Below are 25346 nucleotides of genomic sequence, written 5' to 3'. Positions count from 1 at the left end.
AGTTTAGGAAAAAGTAAAACATATAGATTCATGCCATTAAAAAAGAGAGAGAGAGAGAGAAATTATGTTTGTGTGTATGTGTGCCTAAACCTAGAAGAATATCTCACAAGACTACACCAAAGTGGTCCCCAGGTGTAGTCTTTGAGGTTTAGCATCAGGGGTGGACTAAACATGCTTCCGGATTTTTCTGACTGTGTCTGTTTGCAATATACATGTACTGCTGCAAGGATCATAGGAGACTATAAAACAGTTTCATCCACATTGAAAAGAGGAAAAGGAAACCAGAAATCTATCTGCAATTGTGATTAGTCTTGGGTGAAGTACTAACGTGGGTTTAAAAGCCAATTATACAGAGTGAAGTAAGCCAGAAAGAAAAACACCAATACAGTATACTAACATATATATATACATGGAATTTAGAAAGATGGTAATGATAACCCTGTATGCGAGACAGTTAAAGAGACACAGATGTATAGAACAGACTTTTGGACTCTGTGGGAGAGGGAGAGGGTGGGATGATTTGGGAGAATGGCATTGAAACATGTATACTATCATGTAACAAACGAATCACCAGTCTAGGTTCGATACAGGATACAGGATGCTTGGGGCTGGTGCACTAGGATGACCCAGAGAAATGATATGGGGAGAGAGGTGGGAGGGGGTTCAGGATTGGGAACTCATGCGCCCGTGGCGGATTCATGAAAATGTATGGCAAAACCAATACAGTATTATAAAGTAAAATTTGAAAAAAATAATAATAAATTAAAAAATAAATAAATAAAAACAGCTTTTCAGAGAACAGTCTGAAGACAAACCAGACATGCTAGTCTGCCTGGTAAAGGCAGGGAGTAATTCTGGGATTCTGGAGGAAAAAGCTGAGAGACCTGACAGGTTTGTGGAATCGCAGGAGCGTTTCATTTGCAGAGAGAAAAACTAGAAACAAGGATTCAGGACAGAACTCCTCCCTTTCAAGGAACTGAAACCAGCAGCGGCATAGCTCCTCCCTGCCAGTGAAATGAAACTTAACAGCCCCCTAGACGCAGGCAGCAGAGGAGACAGAAGCTCACAGCTTCAGGCAGCAGCTCCTCCGCCTCTGGCTCTCCAGTCCCCAGTGTCATGATGGAGCTCAGAAATACTCCGGCCAGCTCTCTAGACAAGTTCATCAAACACCACCTCCTGTCAAACACGGAGTTCCACAAGCAGGTCAAAAGCGCCATCAAAATCATCTGCACTTTCCTGAAGGAGAGGTGTTTCCGATTTCCTCCTCGCCCAGTTCGGGTGTCCAAAGTTGTGAAGGTGAGTCCAGAACTGCCTCACTGGGGAGAAGGGGGGCTGGTGAGCAAGCCTTTCCACAGAAACAGAGAGCAAGAGGTTGAGGTCTCTAGGACTAGTGGTTTCTGATTTATCCCTGCCAAAACTATATCCACACTTGTGAAAATAGCTTCTGGGGTGAGGGCATCCATCTGTAAATTTTTTTAATTAATTTATTTGTTTTAATCTAAGGATGATTGCAATATTGCGATAGCTTTTGCCATACATCAGCGTGAATCAGCCACAGGTGCCCATGTGTCCCCCCATCCTGAAGCCCCTCCCACTCCCTCCCCACTCCATCTCTGGGTTGTCCCAGAGCCCCAGCTTTGGGTGCCCTGCCTCATGCATCGAACTTAACAAATGCCCCGATGAAGTGTATAAATCACCTCTGAAACACCCACTAGGCAACCATTAAAAAAGAGAAAGATAGAGAAACTGTGTGTGTGTGAATGCGTGTGTTGACCAAGAAAGATATCTCACAAGAGGTCCAGAATCAGCAGTTAGAGAATGCTCCGGCTCGCACCTGTGGGCTCAGCTCCCCCCAGCTCCACCTGTCGGTGAAGTTTAATGTCCTGCCTGCCTTTGATGCCCTGGGTGAGTGCTCCCAGTCATAAGGCGTTCCAGCCTTTGTCTTAAGCTGGGGCTCATTCTGGTCTCTCTTCAGTTTCCTGAGCAGAAAATGCTCACACTTTGAGAGTCTTATGGCATTAAAATAGGCAAACTGAAATCCATCTGTATCAACAATCCTTACTAGTCTTTGACAGGCTAAGGTTTCACCAGTTCTGCAGAGTCAGGAGCTGGTTAAGTGTATACGTTTTGAAAGCAGATAGCACCTGCTCGCTGTAAATCTTGGGCAAGTCACCTACACCTCTCTGTGCCTCCGTTTCCTTATCCAGAATTTTCAGGACCTCATGGGCTTGCAGGTCAAATAAACTAAGCCATGGGCTGGTTTAAGTATTAATCATGTCAGATCATAAAACAACAGGGAGTAAAGATCATGGATCCAGGGGGAAAAAACGGGTGTGAACTGCATCTCTCACCTACTAGCTGTGTGACTTGACTGATAACATGATCTCTCTCAGCATCTGTTTCCCCATCCAGAAGATGACAACAGATAATAACAGTGGCTAGATCCCAGAGTTCTTGTGAGCATTCTAGGAGTTACAGCCGCTGATGCCTTCAGAGCAGTGGCTAGCACTCAAAATGTTAGTGATTGCTCTCAGCATTTCATTTAGGGAGGCTCTTCTCAATGAAATGTGTCAATACTCATTCTTATCACCTTTTTAGGGTGGCTCCTCAAGAGAAGGCACAACCCTCAGGGGACGATCAGATGCTGACCTCGTCGTCTTCCTCACCAATCTGAAAAGTTTTCGGGAACACTTTGAGTGCCGAGGAGAATTCATCAAAGAAATCAGGAGACAGCTGGAAGCCTGTCAAAGAGAGGAAAGATTTGAAGTGCAGTTTGAGGTCCAGAAACAGCAGAATCCCCGCGCTCTCAGCTTTGTGCTGAGGTCCCCCAACCAGGCGGTGGAGTTCGATGTCCTGCCCACCTTTGATGCCCTGGGTGAGTGCTCCCAGCCACAAGTTCTTACAGTCTTTGTCCTATGTCAGGGTTTCTTCCACTCTCTTTCCTTGTCTCTGAGCAGAAATGTCTCTCACTTTGAGACTCTTTATAACCAAGGTATCCCTTCAAGTGGGAGGAGACCCCAGCGTCTTTCCTGGGATAAGAATGCCCAGGGTCACACTCAGCCACTGAAGTGGCTGAGTTAAACAACAAATTGGTGCAATTGGGGGGATCAAGATATTTGTATAGAATACCTGCCAGGCTTACTAGTTTGACATTTGGCCAACTGTGTGATCTCTTTCTAAAAACTAGGTCTAGGATAACCTCAATATGTTAATTTCATTTTCTATGCAAAATATGAGGGAACCATTCAAACTTTTACTGAGGGTGGGAATCTTGAGATGACGTGCAGGAGCATTGGTACAGGAAGCAATTCATTTTTGAGGCTCAGTTTCCACTGTGAACCTTAGATGTGGGGCTTCCCTGGTGCCTCAGTTGTTAAGAATCCACCTGCCAAGCAGGAGATGCAGGTTCGATCTCTGGGTCAGGAAGATCCACTGGAGAAGGACATGGCAACCCACTGCAGTATTCCTGCCTGGAAAATCCCATGGACAGAGGAGCCTGGCAGACTACAGCCCAGAGGGTCGCAGTGAGTCGGACAGGACTTAGCAACTGAGCAGGAGCACAGTCTCGGAGGTGCAAGGCCTATTCCATGGCCTAAATGAGACAGACAGAGAGCCTCTCTCCTGCAGCCTGACCATGTGAATACCAGGAATGAGATGATAACTCGCTGCGACAGAAATGAAATAGGGTGACCCAAGAGAGCAATCAAAGGAATCAAAGGACTTTGGAGACAGGGTGATAAAGGAGGTGACCTCTGACCTGAGGCCTGAGAGATGAGAAGAGGCCAAGCACTCAAAGATTTGGGGGTCCAGAGGAGGAAACAGCAAGTGCACAGACAGGAATGAAGGTGGCATATTGGGAGAAGTGAAGCAACCAGGGGAGTCAGTGGCAAAGGGATTGAGGCAGGAGGGAAGACGAAGGAGGAGACAGGTCTCACCATCCGTGTGGGCCACTGTGAGGACTTGGGATTTTATCCAGAGGTCCTGGGAAGCAAGAAGTGGAAGGATCAGGTTAAAGGCCTCTATATGGGCTGTGGAGGATCCAGGGAGGAGGGTGCCGCCACCTCTACTGAGTCCAGGTGAGAGACGATGGGTGACGGCGGTAGAGGCGGGAGAAGGGAGGACCGGGGATGGACCTCAGGCCTCCTGGCTCTGGGCCTGCTGACCTCCCACTACCCCCCATGGCCAGTGAGTCTGTGTCCCCGGGGCGACAGAAAGAAACTCAGAAAAGAGCTGACATTTAAACTTGAATTCATTCCCAACAGGTCAGTTGACCAAAGGTTACAGACCTGACCCTCAAATCTACGTCCGGCTCATCCAAGAGTGTGAGAAACTGGGGGGAGAGGGTGAGTTCTCCCCCTGCTTCACGGAGCTGCAGACAGCCTTCCTGAAGGAGCGTCTTCCCATGCTGAAGAGCCTCATCTGCCTGGTGAAGCACTGGTACCAACTGGTATGGCCGGTCCCATCTGGGCAGAGAGCAGAGGAGGAGGAGGAGGAGGGGGAGGGAGAGAGTGAGGCCGGGAGAGGAGGGAGGAGTGGTGTGGAGGGACGGAAGGAGCAGGGAGAGGTGTGGGGAGGAGAAGAAAGAGGAGAGGAGGGAGGAGGGGAGGAATCAGAAAGGATGCGGGAGGCAGGAGGGAGCCGGACAGAGACGGCCGGAGAGGAGGGAATGCGAGCCAGGAGGAAGATGATGAGAGGAGGAACATGGAGGAGTAGACACTGGTCAGAAGGGGGAAAAAACATGGGGAAGAAGGGTGGGGTCTGGGACATTGCCAGTGGACTCAGGTATCTTCCTCTTCCCGGTTCTCCCATATCAGCCAGTGACAGCTCCATCCTTCCAGTTTCTCCGGACCAAACCATGGGCCTTTTTTTTTTTTTTTTTTTTTTAGTTTTTTATTTTTTTAATTTTAAAATCTTTAATTCTTACATGTGTTCCCAAACATGCACCCCCCTCCCACCTCCCTCCCCATATCATCTCTCTGGGTCATCCCCATGCACCAGCCCCAAGCATGCTGTATCCTGCGTCAGACATAGACTGGCGATTCAATTCTTACTTGATAGTATATATGTTAGAATGCCATTCTCCCAAATCATCCCACCCTCTCCCTCTCCCTCTGAGTCCAAAAGTCCATTATACACAGCTGTGTCTTTTTTCCTGTCTTGCATACAGGGTCGTCATTGCCATCTTTCTAAATTCCATATATATGTGTTAGTATACTGTATTGGTGTTTTTCTTTCTGGCTTACTTCACTCTGTATAATCGGCTCCAGTTTCATCCATCTCATCAGAACTGATTCAAATGAATTCTTTTTAATGGCTGAGTAATACTTCATTGTGTATATGTACCACAGCTTTCTTATCCATTCATCTGCTGATGGACATCTAGGTTGATTCCATGTCCTGGTTATTATAAACAGTGCTGCGATGAACATTGGGGTACATGTGTCTCTTTCAATTCTGGTTTCCTTGGTGTGTATGCCCAGCAGTGGGATTGCTGGGTCATAAGGTAGTTCTATTTGCAATTTTTAAGGAATCTCCACACTGGTCTCCATAGTGGCTGTACTAGTTTGCATTCCCACCAACAGTGTAGGAGGGTTCCCTTTTCTCCACACCCTCTCCAGCATTTATTGCTTGCAGATTTTTGGATCGCAGCCATTCTGACTGGTGTGAAGTGGTACCTCATCATGGGCCTTTCTTATCTTTTTCATAAACACACACACAAACCCCACCAATCTATGAACACCTTGGTCCTGTGTTAAATATCATCATCAACTACCCCCTCGCCCCTGCTCCCAGGCTGGTCTCTCCTGTGCATTGGTCCACCAAGAAGGAAACTCTACTTCAGCCTCAGGGCCTTTGCATGAGCTTATTTGTTTGTTTATTGTCTGTCTTCCCTCTGAGAATGTACATAAAAGAAGGCATTTGCTTATTTTATTTGTATGCAGTGTATAAATATATAATATGACACTGCATGTTTTATTCACTGCTGCTGCCCTAGAACCTAGAACAGTGCCTGGAATATATTATATTCTCAGTAAGCAGTTATTCAATGAATTAATCAGTTCCCCCCCACCCCTGCCCCAACTCCCCTTTGCTCACTTCCTAGCTGTCTGAATCTGGGCAAATGAATTAACCTCTTGTCCTTCCCATTTTCTCCCTTGAAAAGAGTGGCATGGCGCAGCAACACTAAATCACATACCCTGAGGCCATGCACACAGATGCTTCAGGTAGGATGCATGTTTGAAGAATATTAACCCCTCAAGTCCATGAGCGTGGTACCTCTTTCCATTTATTTTTGTCATCTTCAGTTGCTCTCATCAAAGTCAGGTATAGGTTGAATTTACTCCTAGTTAAAAAAAATTTTTAATGTAACTGTAAATGGGATGGCTTTTAAATTTCTCTAATGAGGTGGATGAAACTGGAGCCTATTATACAGAGCGAAGCAAGCCAGAAGGAAAACCACCAGTACACTATACTAACACATATATATGGAATTTAGAAAGATGGTAACAACAACCGTGTATGCGAGACAGCAAAAGAGACACAGATGTTGGAACAGCCTTTTGGGCTCTGTGGGAGAGGGTGAAGCTGGGATGATTTGGGAGATGGTACTGAAACATGTAAATTATCACATGTGAAATGAATCGCCAGTCCAGGTTCGATGCATGAGACAGGGTGCCCGGGGCTGGTGCACTGGGATGGGGAGGGAGGAAGGAGGGGGGTTCAGCATGGGGAACACATGTACACCCATGGCTGATTCATGTCAATTTATGGCAAAACCAATACAATATTGTAAAGTAAATAAATATAGCTGAGATTAAAATAATAAATAACTTTCTCATTGTGATAGTTTGTTACTCATATATAGAAACACAACATATTTCTATACATTATCACTGTATCCTGCAATCTTCCTAAATTCAGTTTTTATTTCTAATAGTTTTCTGGAGGTGCCTAGCGTTTTCTATGTATAGTGCCATGTCATCTGCAAATAGCAATAGTTAAACTTCCTTTCTAATTTGCACAGATATTGTTTCTTTTCTTGCCTGATTGCCATGACGGACTTCCAATACTATGTTGAATAAGTGTGAGGAGAGTGGGCATATGTGTCTTGTTCTTGATTTTAAAGAAAAAGCTTTCAGCCTTCACCACTGAGGGTGATGTCAGCTGTAGGCTGGTCATATGCGGCCTTTATCGAGTTATGTTCTCTCCATACTCACCTTGTTAAGAGTTTGTATGACAGTGGTTGTTGAATTTTCTCAATTTTTTTCTGTATATGGGAAAATAATCATAAGTTTTTATCCTTTATTTTGTTAATAGAAATGTATCTCTTTGATTGATTTGTGGATTCTGACCTCCTCCCCTCACTGGACTATATCCAACTTGATCATGCTGTGTGACCTTGTAATATGTTGGTGAATTTGCTTTGCTAATATCTTGTAGAGGATTTTCCCGTCTATGATCATCAGGCCTGCTGTTTTCTTTTTTGTGCTGCATTTTTCTGCTTTTCGTGTAAAATGAGTTTGGAATCACCTCCTCATCCTCACTTTTCTGAAATAGCTTGAGGATAGGCATTACCTCTTCTCCACACAAAAGCTGAACAAACTCATGTTTCTAATTTGTTCCCTCTCCTCAGTGTAAGATGAAGTATGAGCATAAGCTGCCCCCACAGTATGCCCTGGAGCTGCTGACCATCTATGCCTGGGAACAAGGAAGCTCCAAACCACAATTCAGCACAGCTCAGGGATTTCGGACTGTTTTGGCGTTAATCCTGAAGCATCAGGACCTCTGTATCTACTGGAAAAAGTATTATGACTTGGAAAACCCTACGATTAGCCAATACCTGAGGAGACAACTTGCAAAACCCAGGTACTCTATCCGCACATGGCTTAGAGCCCTACATAAATGCAGCTCTGATTACAGCGGTGGCACCCTAGAAATGTAGGAAGAGGGAGGTTTCCACAATTATTGATCTTCATCTATACTCAGTCACTATGCTGGGCACTTACTCCTACCGTCTGATTGAAATAATAACCTGGAACCCTGTGAGGCAGGCACTGTGCTAACCACAGATCACAGAGGTATGGAGAAAGAGGAGCTTGTGCAAACTTTACAGAAAGTGAGTGAAAGAGCTAAAATTTGACTCAAATTGCAATAGCTATGAAAAGCGAAAGTGAAAGTGAAGTCGCTCAGTCATGTCCGACTCTTTGCAGTACTGTGGACTGTAGCCCACCAGGCTCCTCTGTCCATGGGATTCTCCAGGCAAGAATACTGGAGCAGGTTGCCATTTCCTTCTCCAAGGGATCTTCCTGACCCAGTGATCCAATCCAGGTCTCCTGCACTGCAGGCAGACGCTTTAACCACTGAGCCACCAGGGGAACCAGCAATAGCTATAGCAATAATAAAAATGCTTCCCAGATGTAAGAGCTTGCTATAAGACAAAACCACTCTGATAGAATAGTGGAATCTTGGTTATTAAACCTGGCATGTATAGACCCCTTCTTATGTTTCAGTTACTGTTGGGAGCTTGTCAAGTGCTTCTCTAGATCCTCATACAACATCCTTTGAGGTAGGGATTTTCAAATCTGCCCATTTCACACAGGATACTGAGGACTAGAGATTCAGGTGACCTGCCTAAAGAGACAGCACTACTCAAGAGCAGAGGTGAGATTGAAACCAGGTCTCTCCAGGCCCAAATGCAAGCCTCCTTTACCTCGTGTTCAGTGCCCACTGTAGGGCAGGGCACCCAGGTCACAAGCCAGGGAGAGGTGTCCATGGGGCCCTCCAGCTGCCCCCGGAAACACTCTACCCAGGCTGGGTATTTTGCCCTGCTGGGAGCTCTGAACCCCCCAGACACAGCCCATGTACTCACCTGTCCTCTCTGACTGTTGTTTCCAGGCCTGTGATTCTGGACCCGGTTGACCCAACTGGAAATGTAGCTGGTGGAGATCCACAGAGGTGGCAGCTGCTGGCACAGGAAGTTACAATCTGGCTCAAGTATTCATGCTGTGAGAACTTGAATGGGAGGCCAGTGAGGACCTGGAAGGTGCCGGTGAGAACTCCTGATTTCTTCATGTGACCTGATACTGACGGCATGTTGAGATAACAACTCCTAGAAATGCTACTTAGTCAAATGGAACTTCATCTCAGTCTCTGTATTCTTTCACTGTGGTTACTAGAAAATGTAGAATTCCACCTGTGTCTGCCCCAGAATGAGTCACTGGGTTAGACAGCAGGCTTACCAGCTTACATTGTCACCCTGCCTTGGTACCCAAACCAGCGTGTCATTGACAAAAGTCCATGCCAGAAAACCTCCCATAAGGACACACAAAAGATCAAGATGTTCTTACAGTTACCTGAGTCACTGGTCACCTAAGTGGCTGGAAGACAGCCTTTGGCTTCTCCATATTGCTGTTCCTCCTTTGAGGCCTCCGGCATCCCTGTGAGATGGGTTTTACTCTGATTCTCATAATAATACATTGAGACATGGCCAGTCACTCAGAGTCCCCTGGTGAGTGAGAGACGAGGGTGTGAAGTTGAACCCTGGTCCTTCTTGCTGTGAAGCTCCTGCTCTTTGTCGCTGCTCTCAATGTGTCTTCATACACTGGATTTTTCTGTTCCCATTTGGAAGCCCATTACGGGCTTCCCTGGTGGCTCAGAGGTTAAAGCGTCTGCCTGCAATGCGGGAGACCTGGGTTTGATCCCTGGGTCAGGAAGATGCCCTGGGGAAGGTAATGGCAACCCACTCCAGTATTCTTGCCTGGAGAATCCCATGGAGGGAGGAGCCTGGAGGGCTACAGTCCACTGGGTCGCAAAGAGTCGGACCCGACTGAGCGACTTACTTTCACTTTTCACACTCATTTGGGGACCATGACAAGGAATCTAGCAGAGCCTCAGTGGAGGGAACATACTCGACTGAGCATACCAGCTACTGCCCTCCATGATCCATCTCCACATTGATACCAAAGCCACGCTGCCTACCTGCAGCTCCCAGACAATAACCACGGGTGCCAGAGACACTCAGGCAGCCCCATTCCTGAGAGTCAGGGGAAGCTCCGACATGGGACATTGGCGAAAGGACTCTCCACGATCTTGCTGGAGTTTGTCTTGACTGCAGAGCCAACTGTCCTTCCTTCTTGCCTTCACCCAGAGTCAGATTAGATCAGGGTTGTCAGCTTGCGCAGCTTCTATAAGATCCCTGATCATTGTCTCTCACCTGGCTGTTTCCCCAAACAATCTCCCACATTTAATCTCACATTGGCATCTGCTCCTTAGTGACCCAGACCCACACAAGCACCTCTGCCACCACCCTCAAGGTAGATGTGGGCTCTTCAGCAAATGCTAGCTGTGATGATGACCCGAGGTACCATCCTGGTCATCCTCAGCCGTCACCTCTTCTCAGTCAATGTCACTGCCTGTGAGGTGGCTCCTAGACGAAGCCACCATCTCACCCTCTCCCCACCCTGTCCCAGCCCTCATCCTGCTCCTTGGCCGGGGCTTCTGTGTTTATCCTTTCTACATTTGTGTTCTCAGATGCTTTGACATCTGGGCCCTGCTGATCCTGGAGAGACTGCCCTCCCAGGTTTGGCTGGTTCCTAGACACAGCCAGCAGCTCACCTGTTGGCCTTTCCCATGCAAACCTGTCGAGCATTTCCTCTCTGCCCACTGCCCAGACTCAGAGCCAGTCTGAGCCACAACCCACCCTACCCCACTCATGCTGGGACCAGGTACCAGGTGACTCAAGAAACCCCTTCCTCTCCACAGCCCTCTTACATTATTCATACTTGCTTATGAAAGCAGTCCAAAGACTGCTTTCCCTGCCTCGCCTGCCTTTCCCAGAGAAATGACCATCAGGGTCTTGGCCTTGTTTTCACCTAAGTCGATCTGCCTCATGGAAGACCCTGGGGGTTCCCATGTGGCCTAGACACAGAATGACAGGCTGTGTCTCCTGTTTCTAGGGACCTGGGAGGACCATACTTACTTGGTCATTGATTTAAGCATGAGAGTGAGAAATATGGTTGTTTTTATTTATTTTTGTTTATTTTTTTATTTTTGGTTGTTTTTAAACAAGAGGAAGAATCCCAAAGTGTCTTCAAATCTTGGATCCTTATTCTCTAGTCTCTTCTGTCTCGATTTCCATGTCTATGTCGAGTCTTTCTGAAAATGGGATTCTACTCCCCGTGGGGTTTTGTTACCACTGTGTTATCTTTAGCACAGGTATCTCTTCATGAGGAGAGGACACTTTGGAATCACACGTAATTACCATGTGGATGGTCCACTTGTATTGTTTTCTGAGGGTGTTTCAGAACTACACATAAAGCTACAGTCACTAGCAGATTAATTGAATTGGGAAATAGTTGCTCAATTGAAGAGCCACATGGACCATATGGTAGCTGCTGCTGCTGCTGCTAAGTCGCTTCAGTCGTGTCCGACTCTGCGCGACCCCATGGACTGCAGCCTAACAGCCTCCTCCGTCCATGGGATTTTCAAGGTAAGAGTACTGGAGTGGGCAGCCGTTGCCTTCTTCGTCATATGGTAGAACTATTGTTAATTCTTGAGGAACTCTCCTACTGTTTCCATAGTGGTTGCACAAAATTGCATTCTCAGCAAGAGTGGTCAGGAGTTCCAAGCCCTCCACATGCTCACCAACACGAGTGTCCTTTAACCCATGTAACAGCTATGCTAACAGGTAAAAGCAATGTCTTATGATTTTGGTTTCCATTTCCCGGGTGATTCATAGTACTGAGTATGGGAATTCCCTGGGGGTCCAGTGGTTAGGACTGGCCGCTGTCACTGTTGGGGCCAGGGTTCAATCCCTGGTTGGGCAACCAAGATCAGGCAAGCTACACAGCGTGGCCAAACTAATAACAGCGATGAGCATCTTTTCATATACCCGTTGGCCATTTGTAAACCTTCTTTAGGAAAATAAAAATTGAATCCTTAGCCCATTATATAGTTAGGTTATTTGTCCTTTAGCTATTGAGTTGTCCAAGTGAAAGTCGCTCAGTCATGTCTGACTCTTTGCCACCCCAGGCACTGTATAGGCCAGAATACTGGAGTGTGTAGCCTTTCCCTTCTCCAGGGTATCTCTCAACCCAGGGATCGAACCCAGGTCGCCTGCATTGCAAGTGGGTTCTTTACCAGCTGAGCCACCAGGGAAGCCCAAGGCCCTCAATATTTTGTCATTAACCCCTTATCAGATAGTGGTTTGTAATCATTTTCTCCATTTCCATTCTCTTTTCTCCCTTTCATTTTATACCTGTTTCTCATTTTTATTTTATATTGGAGTATAGTTGATTTACATTGTGTTAGTTTGAATGTACAGCAAAGTGATTCAGCTATACATATATCTATTCTTTTTCATCAATTACCTTTTCACTTCACTGTGTGTTCTTCATTTGCTGGGCAGAAGCTTTTCAGTTGGATTAGCTCCCCTTTGTCTATTTTTGTTTTCTTGTCACTGTTTTGTTTACACGGTCAATTACTCCTTGGCAAGATTGTCAAGAACATACAATGAGGAGAGGACAGTCTCTTCAATAAATCGAGCTGGGAACATTGGATATCCACATGCAGAAGGATAAAATCACACCTTTTCTTCCAGCATGGACAAATATCAGCTCAGAATAGATAAAGGCCTAAACATAAGAGCTGAAACTGTAAAACCGCCAGAAGAAAACACAGGGAGAAAGCTTCAAGACATAAATTTGGCAATGACGTTATGAACGGCATGTCTAAACACAGACAAATGTGTGTGAGGTGGTGGTCTGTACTAGTTCTGCTGTGTGGACGCCAAGTATTCTGGCAACATTTGCTGAAGGGACCATCCTTCCCCACTGTTCTGCAGAACCACCTCAGACATATGTCCAGAGTCATCTGTGTGTGAGCCTGTGTTATATCGTTGATCAATTTTTGTGTCCTTGGTTTAATACTACCTTTACTAATTATGATAGCCCAATATTACTTCTCAGTGTCTTGTAGAAAACTCTGTTCTATCCAAACTAATGTCTTCTCTTGTCTCTATTTCTATGATAATATTATACTCAGTTTGTGAATTTTCACCCAGAATCCAGGGAGGCATTTGATTAGAATTCCATAAATTAGTTCAGGGAAAATGACATCCATGTAATATTGACAATTCCAGTCCACCAACTTGGAACTTCTTTCCGTTAATTGTCTTCTTTAATTACTCTTAACTACATTTTATAATTTTTCTCTGCATTGTTAGTACATATGCTTTCTCATATTATTCCTAGATATCCATATTTATATTAGTGTACTTAGCAAGTTTCCTTAATTTCATTTGTAATGTTGCTTTCATGAAGACCTCAATGTTTTCAGTGGGTATGTGGATTATAGTATGATGAGAGAGCTTTATAATTCTCTGAATTTTGTGGTTTTATTGTATGTTGCTGTAAATCTATATTCCTGTATGACCACAAGAAAGAAAGCATTTTCTTCCTAAACTTTTTTGGATAAGTGTTTGTCCGTTGAACTCTGATGATTTGGTCAAAGCTGGCCAGAAGCAGGTGACACAAAGCACGAGGGTGGTGCACTTCAGAACTGCTGGTTCAACCACAAATTCATGAGACTCAGCAACAGAGAAGAGAGCGTGTAAGGGATGATGGACATGCTCGTATGAAATCTGAAAGAACCAAGTCATAAATGCCTCATTGCCCAGAGCTGAGTCCCCCTCATTCTGGGCCACTTCCTGCCGAGGAAACAAAACTGGGGAGAACTGAGATTAAGGCAGGAGAGGGGAGGGTGGAGTGCTCTGAGCCTCCCTGGAGGCTCAGCGTCTTGTCGGGGGCTCCAGCCCCACCAGGGGTGCGGTCTGCTGTGCTACCTGCCTTCCGGGGCTCCCCGCTCCATGGGAGCTGTCCTGTCTCAGGGCTTCTTCCTCTCTCTGTTCAAGTTTCTGAGCAGAAGTCTCCCACAGTTCGAGAGCCTTACCAAAAAGAGGTGTCTCTAAAAAGTGGAGCAGAGATCATTGTATCTCTCCTGGGGCCGTCGTGCCTAAACCAAGCAGGCAAGAGGAAACAGTAAATTGGCCCAATTTGGAGACAAGACATTCTTCATGGAACCCCATCAGCCTTACTCATTTGATTGAATGGCAAAGTGTGTGAACTTAATTTTTCTAACAATGGGGCAGCAGAGATTGATCCTCTGCAGCTGGGGACCTGAGAGGTACACTTTTCCTCTTTTTTTAGAGGTGTACTTTTGGGATTTGATACATAGGAAGTTTAATTAAAACCTGCCATAATGATTATAAATAATTACCATCACTATCTTACTCACAGCAAAGAGTGTTTATTAATGATCTCTCCAGCCTGGTTCAAATTGTGGTGCCAGAGAAGACTCTTGAGAGTCCCTTGGACTGCCTGCATGGAGATCAAACCAGTAAATCCTAACGGAAATCAACTCTGAATATTCATTGCAAGGACTGATACTGAAGCTGAAGCTCCAATACTCTGGCCGCCTGATGGGAAGAGGAGATTCATTGGAAAAGACCCTGATTCTTGGAAAGATTGAGGGCAGGAGGAGACGGGGACGACAAAGGATGAGATGACTGGATGGCATCACCAACTCCATGGACGTGAGTTTGAGTAAATTGCGGGAGTTGGTGATGCACAGGGAGGCCTGGTTTGATGCAGGCCATGGGGTTGCAAAGAGTCAGACACGACTCAGTGACTGAACTGAGACCATTAGCCAATTTAAGATGCAATAAAGAATTTTTTGAGGGGCTGCTCAGGTAGGTAACGAATCTACCTGCCAATCCTTGGGTCAGGAGATCCCCTAGAGAAGGAAATGGTAACCCACTCCAGTATTCTTGCCTGGAGAATCCCATGGACAGAGAAGCCTGGTGGCTGCAGTCCAAGGGGTCACAAAGAGTCAGACATGACTTAGTGACTAAACTACCAAAAAGATTTTTAAAGTCAGAATCACCCTTTATTTTGGTTCGTGTTTGATACCTTTCCAATCCCCTTTTGTGTCTCCTCTTTCAGATTATCCTGTGAAATAGTTCCTAGAGTGATAACAAAAAGTTTCTCCTGAGAAATGGAATATTTCCTGCCATATCAGTAGAGACCTATGAGACCTTCAAGAACTAACACCCGAAAAAGATGTCCTTTCATTATAGGGGAATGAAATGCAAAAGTAGGAAGTCAAGAGATACCTGGAGTAACAGGAAAATTTGGCCTTGGAATACAAAATGAAGCAGGACAAAGGCTAACAGAATTTTGCCAGGAGAACTCACTGATCATAGCAAACACCCTCTCCAACACCACAAGAGAAGATTCTACACATGGACATCACCAGGTGGTCAATACCGAAATCCGATGGATTATTTTCTTTGCAGCCAAAGGTGGAGAAGCTCTGTACAGTCAGCAAAAACAAGGCTGGGAGCTGACTGTGGCTCAGATCATGAACTCCTTATTGGCAAATTCAGACTTAAATTGAAGAAAGTAGGGAAAACCACTAGACCATTCAGATATGACCTAAATCAAATCCCTATGATTATAGAGTGGAAGTGACCAATAGATTCAAGGGATTAGATCTGATAGAGTGCCTGAAGAACTATGGATGCCCCTGTATAGGAGGCAGGAATCAAGACCACCCCTAAGAAAAAGAAATCAAAAAGGCGAAATGGTTTTCTGAGGAGGCCTTAGAAATAGCTGAGAAAAAAAGAGACGCTAAAGGCAAAGGAGAAAAGGAAAGATAGAAGCATCTGAATGCAGAGTTCCAAAGAATAGCAGGGAGAGATAAGCAAGCCTTTCTCAGTGATCAGTGCAAAGAAATAGAGGAAAACAATTGAATGGGAAAGGCTAGAGATCTCGTCAAGAAAATGAGAGATATCAAGGGAACATTTCATGCAAAGATGGGCTCGATAAAGGACAGAAATGGTCTGGACCTAACAGAAGCAGAAGATACTAAGAAGAGGTGACAAGAATACACAGAACAACTAGATCAAAAAGATCTTCATGACCCAGATAACCACGATGGTGTGATCACTCACCTAGAGCCAGACAGCCTGGAATGAGAAGTCAAGTGCGCCCTAGGAAGCATCACTACGAACAAAGCTAGTGGAGGTGATGGAGTTCCAGTGGAGCTATTTCAAATCCTAAAAGATGATATGCCAGCTCAATATGCCAGCAAATTTGGAAAACTCAGCAGTGGCCACAGGACTGGAAAAGGTCTATTTCCATTCCAGTCCCAAAGAAAGGTAATGCCAAAGAATGTTCAAACTACCACACAACTGCACTCGTCTCACAAGCTAGCAAAGTAATGCTCAAAATTCTCCAAGCCAGGCTTCAACAGTACGTGAACCATGAACTTCCAGATGTTCAAGCTGGATTTAGGAAAGGCAGAGGAACCAGAGGTCAGATTGCCAACATCTGTTGGATCATGGAAAAAGCTAGAGAGTTCCAGAAAAACATCTTCTTCTGCTTTATTGAGTATGCCAAAGCCTTTGACTGTGTGGATCACAACAAACTCTGGAAAATTCTGAAAGAGATGGGAATACCAGACCACCTGACCTGCCTCCTGAGAAATCTGTATGGAGGTCAAGAAGCAACAGTAAGAACTAGACATGGATCAACAGGCTTGTTCCAAATAGGGAAAGGAGTACATCAAGGCTGTATATTGTCAGCCTGCTTATTTAACTTCTATGCAGATTACATCATGAGAAATGGTGGGCTGGAGGAAGCACAAGCTGGAATCGAGATCGCTGGGAGAAATATTGATAAACTCAGATATGCAGATGATACCACCCTCATGGCAGAAAGTGAAGAAGAACTAAAGAGCCACTTGATGAAAGTGAAAGAGGAGAGTGAAAAAGTTGGCTTAAAATTCAACATTCAGAAAATGAAGATCAAGGCATCTGGTCCCATCACTTCATGGCAAATAGGTAGGGAAAGAGTGGAAACAGTGGAAACAGTGAGCGACTTTGTTTTGGGGGGCTCCAAAATCACTGCAGATGGTGACTGCAGACATGAAATTAAAAGACACTTGCTCCTTGGAAGAAAAGTTTTGACCAACCTAGACAGCAAATTCAAAAGCAGAGACATTACTTTCCCAACGAAAGTCCATCTAGTCCAAGCTGTGGTTTTTCCAATAGTCATGTATGGCGGTGAAAGTTGGACTATAAAGAACGCTGAGCATGGAAGAACTGATGCTTTTGTACTGTGGTGTTGGAAAAGACTCTTGAGAGTCTCTTGAACAGCAAGGAGATCCAACGAGTCCGTCCTAAAGGAAAGCAGTCCTGAATATTCATTGGAAGGACTGATACTGAAGCTGAGGCTCCAATACTTTGGCCACCTGATGGGAAGAGTCGACTTATTGGAAAAGACCCTGACTCTGGGAAAGATTGAAGGCAGGAGGAGAAGGGGATGCCAGAGGATGAGATGGTGGGATGGCATCATCAACTCGATGGACTTGAGTCTGAGTAAGCTCTGGGAGTTGGTGATGGACAGGGAAGCCTGGTGTGTTGAGTCCATGAGGTCACTAAGAGTCGGACACGACTGACCGACGGAACTCAACTGAACTGCTATCTGTAAACAAGGTTGTCACAGTCATCAGCAATTGCGCCCTTCAGTGTGAGCTGGTGAGCCCTGAGGAGACCCAGGAAGAAAGGTGAGCCCTGAGGAGAGCCAGGAGGAAAGGTGAGCCCTGAGGAGACCCAGGAGGAAAGGTTAGCCCTGAGGAGAGCCAGGAGGAAAGGTGAGCCCTGAGGAGACCCAGGAGGAAAGGTTAGCCCTGAGGAGACCCAGGAGGAAAGGAGAGCCCTGAGGAGACCCAGGAGGAAAGCTGAGCCCTGAGGAGAGGCGGCTCAGCATGCGGAAGCAGGAAGGGTGTGCTTGTCGCTCGGCTGGGTCTGACTCTCATCCCACGGACGATAACCGGGGCTTCCTGGGGGCTCAGTGGGTAAAGGATCCTCCTGAGATCCTGGAGACCTGGCTTCGATCCCTGAGTGGGGAAGATCCCGTGGAGGAGGGCTTGGTACCCCACTCCAGTATTCTTCCCTGGAAAATCCCCATGGACAGAGGAGCCTGGTGGGCTGTAGTCCGTGGGGTCACACAGAATTGGACATGACTGAACAGCTAAGCACAGCACAGACTGTAGCCACCAGGCTCCTCTGTCCATGGGATCCTCCAGGCAAGAACACAGGAGCGCGTAGCCATGCCCTTCTCCAGGGGATCTTCCTAACATTAGCCCCAGATAGCGGAGGCGCGTATCAAAGGAATGATTTCAGTGAGCACCGACTCTGACATCTTCCCATACAGAGAAAAGCACTCTATGCCTTAACTTGGGATTGTTGCTGGCCAAAATCTTGGCTTTCACACCCCCACAGAGCCAAATAAAAAATAGAGAGACTGAGTTTGGAGGAAACAGAAAGGTGGCTTTAATTCTCAGCCGGCAGAGAGGGGAGCTCCATAAACTCATGCCTTAAAAACTGCGCCCCCCACCTTGAGGGGTCCAGGGACTTTTATAAGATGAGGGCTTCCAGTTCAGGAATCAATGATGAGGAACAAAGGTGTTAGGATCTTGACGTGTTCCTCTTGCACTATTTCAAACACAGTCACAGGCTGGCATCAGTAATCCAGTAATTGAATCTGGCAGTTTGGCAGCTCTGCGGCTGTCTTTCCGATATATAAAAAGAAGAACTTTAAGGGGAAGAGTGTTGCGAGCGTAAACACCAGATACAGGATGTATTTAGCCCACCAGGCCTCAAAGAATTGGCACTGACTAAGCACTCTCGAGCACCCGCACAGAAAGGAAAATGGGGGTGAGCTGGAGCTCCTACAGAGTGAGGAGGCAGAAAAGCATATTTACAGACATGAGCAGTCAGGAGCAGTTACAGTTGAAAAAAAAGACCCTGGTGCTGGGAAAGATTGAAGGCAGGAGGAGAAGGGGACGACAGAGGATGAGATGGTTGGACGGCATCACCGATTCGATGGACATGAGTTTGAGCAAGCTCCGGGAGTTGGTGATGGACAGGGAGGCCTGGCGTGCTGCACTGAACTGACAAAGTGAAAAAACTAAGAATGTTCAGGCCTCTCACTCTTCTCTTTATCTTCTTTGTTCTCCGGAAAGGGAAAGAAAAAAGCTCATTCCTCTTTTTTTTTTTTTTTTTCCCTTTTCACCTCAATGGGATATCTGGTTTTCTTTAATTTATTCAAAAACATTTGATGTCCAGACTACCTGACCTATGTTGCGAAACTTCTATACAACCTGGCTCCTCCCCTCACCTCCTTGGAGCAGTCTTCTCAGGGTCACTTGAGAGGCTCTCTCCCCGGCTTAAAGTGCTAAAAATTCCCATCGAATAAAACATATGTCAACTTTTATGTTGTGAATACTTTTCAGGTCAAAAGTCCTCTTTACAAATTAAGACAGAGAGGCATGCCCGGTTACATTCGTGTTCAAAACTGCACAGCTAGGGACAGCTCACAATTTTTCTGTCAACCTAAAGAACTAAAGTTTAGGAAAAAAGTAAAACATATAGATTCATACCATTAAAAAAGAGAGCGAGAGAGAGAAATTATGTTTGTGTGTATGTGTGCCTAAACCTAGAAGAATATCTCACAAGAGTACACCAGAGTAGTCCCCAGGTGTAGTCTTTGAGGTTTAGCATCAGGGGTGGACTAAACAATGCTTCTGGATTTTTCTGACTGTTTCTGTTTGCAATATACATGTACTGCTGCAAGGATCATAGGAGACTATAAAACAATTTCATCCACAATGAAAAGAGGAAAAGGAAACCAGAAATCTATCTGTAATTGTGAGTAGTCTTGGGTGAAGTACTAATGTGGCTTTAAAAGCAGCTCTTCAGAGTACAGTCTGAAGACAGACCAGACATGCTAGTCTGCCTGGTAAAGGCAGGGAGTAATTCTGGGATTCTGGAGGAAAAAGCTGAGAGACCTGACAAGTTTGTGGGATAGCAGGAGCATTTCATTTGCAGAGAGACAAACTAGAAACAAAGATTCAGGACAAAATTCCTCCCTTTCAAGGAACTGAAACCAGCAGCTTCAGGCAGCAGCTCCGCCGCCTATGGCTCTCCAGTCCCCAGTGACATGATGGAGCTCAGAAATACCCTGGCCAAGTCTCTAGACAAGTTCATCGAAGACCACCTCCTGTCAAACGCGGAGTTCCGCAGGCAGGTCAGACAAGCCATCGACACCATCTGCACTTTCCTGAAGGAGAGGTGTTTCCTATGTGCCCCTCGCCCAGTTCGGGTGTCCAAAGTTGTGAAGGTGAGTACAGAACTGCCTCACTGGGGAGAAGGGGGGCTGGTGAGCAAGCCTTTCCACAGAAACAGACAGAGAGCAAGAGGTTGAGGTCTCTAGGGCTGGTGGTTTCTGATTTATCCCTGCCAAAACTATATCCACACTTGTGAAAATAGCTTCTGGGGTGAGGGCATCCATCTGTAAATTTTTTTAATTAATTTATTTGTTTTAATCAGAGGATGATTACAATATTGCGATAGCTTTTGCCATACATCAGCGTGAATCAGCCACAGGTGTCCATGTGTCCCCGCCATTCTGAAGCCCCTCCCACTCCCTCCCCACTCCATCCCTCTGGGTTGTCCCAGAGCCCCAGCTTTGGGTGCCCTGCCTCATGCATCGAACTTAACAAATGCCCTGATGAAGTATATAAATCACCTCTGAAACACCCACTAGGCAACCATTAAAAAAGAGAAAGATAGAGAAACTGTGTTTGTGTGTGAATGCGTGTGTTGACCAAGAAAGAAATCTCACAAGAGGTCCAGAATCAGCAGTTAGAGAATGCTCCGGCTCGCACCTGTGGGCTCAGCTCCCCCCAGCTCCACCTGTAGGCGGAGTTTAATGTCCTGCCTGCCTTTGATGCCCTGGGTGAGTGCTCCCAGTCATAAGGCGTTCCAGCCTTTGTCTTAAGCTGGGGCTCATTCTGGTCTCTCTTCAGTTTCCTGAGCAGAAAATGCTCACACTTTGAGAGTCTTATGGCATTAAAATAGGCAAACTGAAACCCACCTGGATCAACAATCCACCAGTCTTTGACAGGCTAAGGTTTCACCAGTTCTGTAGAGTCACGAGCTGGTTAAGTGTATATGTTTTGAAAGCGGATGGCAGTTGCTGCCTGTGAAATCTTGGGCAAGTCACCTAGACTTCTCTGTGCCTCCGTTTCCTTAACCAGAATTTTCAGGACCTCACGGGCTTGCAGGTCAAATAAACTAAGCCATGGGCTGGTTTAAGTGTTAATCATGTCAGATCATAAAACAACAGGGAGTAAAGATCATGGATCCAGGGGGAAAACGGGTGTGAACTGCATCTCTCTCACCTACTAGCTGTGTGACTTGACTGATAACATGATCTCTCTCAGCATCTGTTTCCCCATCCAGAAGATGACAACAGACAATAACAGTGGCTAGATCTCAGAGTTCTTGTGAGCATTCTAGGAGTTACAGCCGCTGATGCCTTCAGAGCAGTGGCTAGCACTCAAAATGTTAGTGATTGCTCCCAGCATTTCATTTAGGGAGGCTCTTCTCAATGAAATGTGTCAATACTCACTCTTATCACCGTTTTAGGGCGGCTCCTCAGGCAAAGGCACGACCCTCAGGGGACGATCAGATGCTGACCTCGTCGTCTTCCTCACCAACCTGACAAGTTTTCGGGAACACTTTGAGCGCCGAGGAGAATTCATCGAAGAAATCGGGAGACAGCTGGAAGCCTGTCAAAGAGAGGAAAGATTTGAAGTGCAGTTTGAGGTCCAGAAACAGCAGAATCCCCGCGCTCTCAGCTTTGTGCTGAGGTCCCCCAACCAGGCGGTGGAGTTCGATGTCCTGCCCGCCTTTGATGCCCTGGGTGAGTGCTCCCAGCCACAAGTTCTTACAGTCTTTGTCCTACGTCAGGGCTTCTTCCGCTCTCTTTCCTTGTCTCTGAGCAGAAATGTCTCTCATTTTGAGACTCTTTATAACCAAGGTATCCCTTCAGGTGGGAGGAGACCCCAGCGTCTTTCCTGGGACAAGAATGCCCAGGGTCACACTCAGCCACTGAAGTGGCTGAGTTAAACAACAAATTGGTGCAATTGGGGGGGATCAAGATATTTGTATAGAACACCAGCCAGGCTTACTAGTTTGACATTTGGCCAACTGTGTGATCTCTTTCTAAAAACTAGGTCTAGGATAACTTCAATATGTTAATTTCATTTTCTATGCAAAATATGAGGGAACCATTCAAACTTTTACTGAGGGTGGGAATCTTGAGATGACGTGCAGGAGCACTGGGACAGGAAGCAATTCATTCTTTGAGGCTCAGTTTCCACTGTGAACCTTAGATGCGGGGCTTCCCTGGCGGCTCAGTGGTTAAGAATCCACCTGCCAAGCAGGAGATGCAGGTTCGATCTCTGGGTCAGGAAGATCCCCTGGAGAAGGAAATGGCAAGCCACTCCAGTATTCCTGCCTGGGAAATCCCATGGACAGAGGAGCCTGGCAGACTACAGCCCAGAGGGTCGCAGTGAGTCGGACAGGACTTAGCAACTGAGCAGGAGCACCGACTCGGAGGTGCAAGGCCTATTCCATGGCCTAAAGGAGACAGACAGAGAGCCTCCCTCCTGCAGCCTGACCATGTGAACACCAGGAATGAGATGATAACTCGCTGCGACAGAAATGAAATAGGGTGACCCAAGAGAGCAATGGGGAATCAGAGGACTTTAGAGACAGTGACAAAGGAGATGACCTCTGACCTGAGGCCTGAGGGGTGAGAAGAGGCCAAGCACTCAAAGATCTTGGGGTTCCAGAGGAGGAAACAGCAAGTGCACAGACAGGAATGAAGGTGGCATATTGGGAGAAGTGAAGCAACCAGGGGAGTCAGTGGCAAAGGGATTGAGGCAGGAGGGAAGACGAAGGAGGAGACAGGTCTCACCATCCGCGTGGGCCACTGTGAGGACTTGGGATTATATCCAGAGGTCCTGGGAAGCAAGAAGTGGAGGATCCAGGGAGGAGGGTGCCGCCACCTCTGCTGAGTCCAGGTGAGAGACGATGGGTGATGGCGGTAGAGGCGGGAGAAGGGAGATCGGGGATGGACCTCAGGCCTCCTGGCTCTGGACTGCTGACCTCCCCATTGCCCCCCTTGGCCAGTGAGTCTGTGTCCCTCAGGCGACAGAAAGAAACTCAGAAAAGAACTGACATTTAAACTTGAATTCATTCCCAACAGGTCAGTTGACCAAAGGTTACAGACCTGACCCTCAAATCTACGTCCAGCTCATCCAAGAGAGCGAGAAACTGGGCGGAGAAGGCGAGTTCTCCCCCTGCTTCACGGAGCTGCAGACAGCCTTCCTGAAGGAGTGTCCGGCCAAGCTGAAGAGCCTCATCCGCCTGGTGAAGCACTGGTACCAACTGGTATGGCCGGTCCCATCTGGGCAGAGAGCCGAGGAGGAGGAGGGGAAGGGAGAGAGTGAGGCCGGGAGAGGAGGGAGGGGTGAGAGGAGGGAGGGAAGGAGCAGGGAGAGATGAGGGGAGGAGAAGAAAGAGGAGAGGAAGAAGGAGGAGGGGAGGAATCAGAAAGGTTGTGGGATCCAGGCGGGAGCCGGACAGAGATGGATGGAGAGGAGGGAAAGCGAGCCAGGAGGAAGATGATGAGAGGAGGAACGTGGAGGAGTAGACACTGGTCAGAAGGGGAAAAAACATGGGGAAGAAGGGTGGGGTCTGGGACATTGCCAGTGGGCTCAGGTATCTTCCTCTTCCCGGTTCTCCCATATCAGCCAGTGACAGCTCCATCCTTCCAGTTGGTCCGGACCAAACCATGGGCCTTTCTTATCTTTTTCATAAACACACACACACACCCCACCAATTTACGAACACCTTGTCCTGTATGAAATATCATCATCAACTACCCCCTCACCCCTGCTCCCAGGCAGGTCTCTCCTGTGCATTGGTCCACCAAGAAGGAAACTCTACTTCAGCCTCAGGGCCTTTGCATGAGCTTATTTGTTTGTTTATTGTCTGTCTTCCCTCTGAGAATGTACATAAAAGAAGGCATTTGCTTATTTTATTTGTATGCAGTGTATAAATATATAGTATGATACTGCATGTTTTATTCACTGCTGCTGCCCTAGAACCTAGAACAGTGCCTGGAATATAATAGGTTCTCAGTAAGCAATTATTCAATGAATTAATCAGCTCCCCCCCACCCCCGCCCCAACTCCCCTTTGCTCACTTCCTAGCTGTCTGAATCTGGGCAAATGAATTAACCTCTTGTCCTTCCCATTTTCTCCCTTGAAAAGAGTGGCATGGCGCAGCAACACTAAATCACATACCCTGAGGCCATGCACACAGATGCTTCAGGTAGGATGCATGTTTGAAGAATATTAACCCCTCAAGTCCATGATGCATATTTGAAGAATATTAACCCCTCAACTCCATGGTACCTCTTTCCATTTATTTTTGTCATCTTCAGTTGCTCTCTTCAAAGTCAGGTATAGGTCTTTCAGTGTGGTTAAATTTATTCCTAGTTTTAAAAAAATTGTAATGTAATTGTAAATGGGATGGCTTTTAAATTTCTCTAATGAGGTGGATGAAACTGGAGCCTATTATACAGAGCGAAGTAAGCCAGAACGAAAACCACCAGTACACTATACTAACGCATATATATGGAATTTACAAAGATGGTAACAACAACTGTGTATGCGAGACAGCAAAAGAGACACAGATGTTAGAACAGCCTTTTGGGCTCTGTGGGAGAGGGCGAGGCTGGGATGATTTGGGAGATGGTACTGAAACCTGTAAATTATGACATGTGAAATGAATCGCCAGTCCAGGTTCGATGCATGAGACAGGGTGCCCGGGGCTGGTGCACTGGGATGACCCAGAGGGATGGGATGGGGAGGGAGGGGGGCGGGGGGTTCAGCATGGGGAACACATGTACACCCATGGCTGATTCATGTCAATTTATGGCAAAACCAATACAATATTGTAAAGTTAATAAATATAACTGAGATTAAAGTAATAAATAACTTTCTCATTGTGATAGTTTGTTACTCATATATAGAAACACAAAACATTTCTATGTATTACCACTGTATCCTGCAATCTTCCTAAATTCCATTTTTATTTCTAATAGTTTTTTGGAGGTGCCTAGCGTTTTCTATGTATAGTGCCATGTCATCTGCAAATAGCAATAGTTAAACTTCCTTTTTAGTTTGCATGGATATTGTTTCTTTTCTTGCCTGATTGCCATGGATGGACTTCCAATACTATCTTGAATAAGTGTGAGGAGAGTGGGCATATGTGTCTTGTTCTTGATTTTAAAGAAAAAGTTTTCAGCCTTCACCACTGAGGGTGATGTCAGCTCTAGGCTGGTCATATGTGGCCTTTATTGAGT

At 46.3% G+C, this 25346-nt stretch overlaps 1 protein-coding gene across 20 annotated transcripts in view; it reads left to right on the top strand.

Moving 5' to 3' along the window:
- Nucleotides 1–1039: 1039 nt before the first annotated feature.
- Nucleotides 1040–25346, top strand: part of LOC101112122 (2'-5'-oligoadenylate synthase 1-like) — a 34695-nt gene continuing 10388 nt past the window's right edge. For 5 of the 20 annotated variants that reach the window (XR_003585554.3, XR_009597036.1, XM_027956577.2 and 2 more), the window contains exons 1-8: nucleotides 1040–1296; nucleotides 2599–2875; nucleotides 4263–4447; nucleotides 7634–7866; nucleotides 8896–9049; nucleotides 20001–20243; nucleotides 21554–21830; nucleotides 23181–23365. Coding sequence is in view for 12 of the 20 variants with exons in the window: in XM_027956577.2 (XP_027812378.1) it covers nucleotides 1117–1296; nucleotides 2599–2875; nucleotides 4263–4447; nucleotides 7634–7866; nucleotides 8896–9049; nucleotides 20001–20243; nucleotides 21554–21830; nucleotides 23181–23365 (1734 nt within the window). In the remaining 8 variants the exon portion in view is untranslated. Of the gene's footprint in view, nucleotides 1297–2598; nucleotides 2876–4262; nucleotides 4448–5785; nucleotides 6225–7633; nucleotides 8662–8895; nucleotides 9050–9525; nucleotides 11489–11579; nucleotides 13461–14294; nucleotides 14591–14999; nucleotides 19772–20000; nucleotides 20244–21553; nucleotides 21831–23180; nucleotides 23366–24249; nucleotides 24311–25346 lie in introns of those variants that run through there. The other 15 variants (XR_009597039.1, XM_060401241.1, XM_042234675.2 and 12 more) reach the window with 13 other exon arrangements.

This window comes from Ovis aries, chromosome 17, assembly GCF_016772045.2.
Source record: "Ovis aries strain OAR_USU_Benz2616 breed Rambouillet chromosome 17, ARS-UI_Ramb_v3.0, whole genome shotgun sequence".
Classification (NCBI taxonomy): domain Eukaryota; kingdom Metazoa; phylum Chordata; class Mammalia; order Artiodactyla; family Bovidae; genus Ovis; species Ovis aries.
The sequence above is the reverse complement of the archived record's forward strand: the minus strand, read 5'-3'. Positions and strand labels throughout refer to the sequence as shown.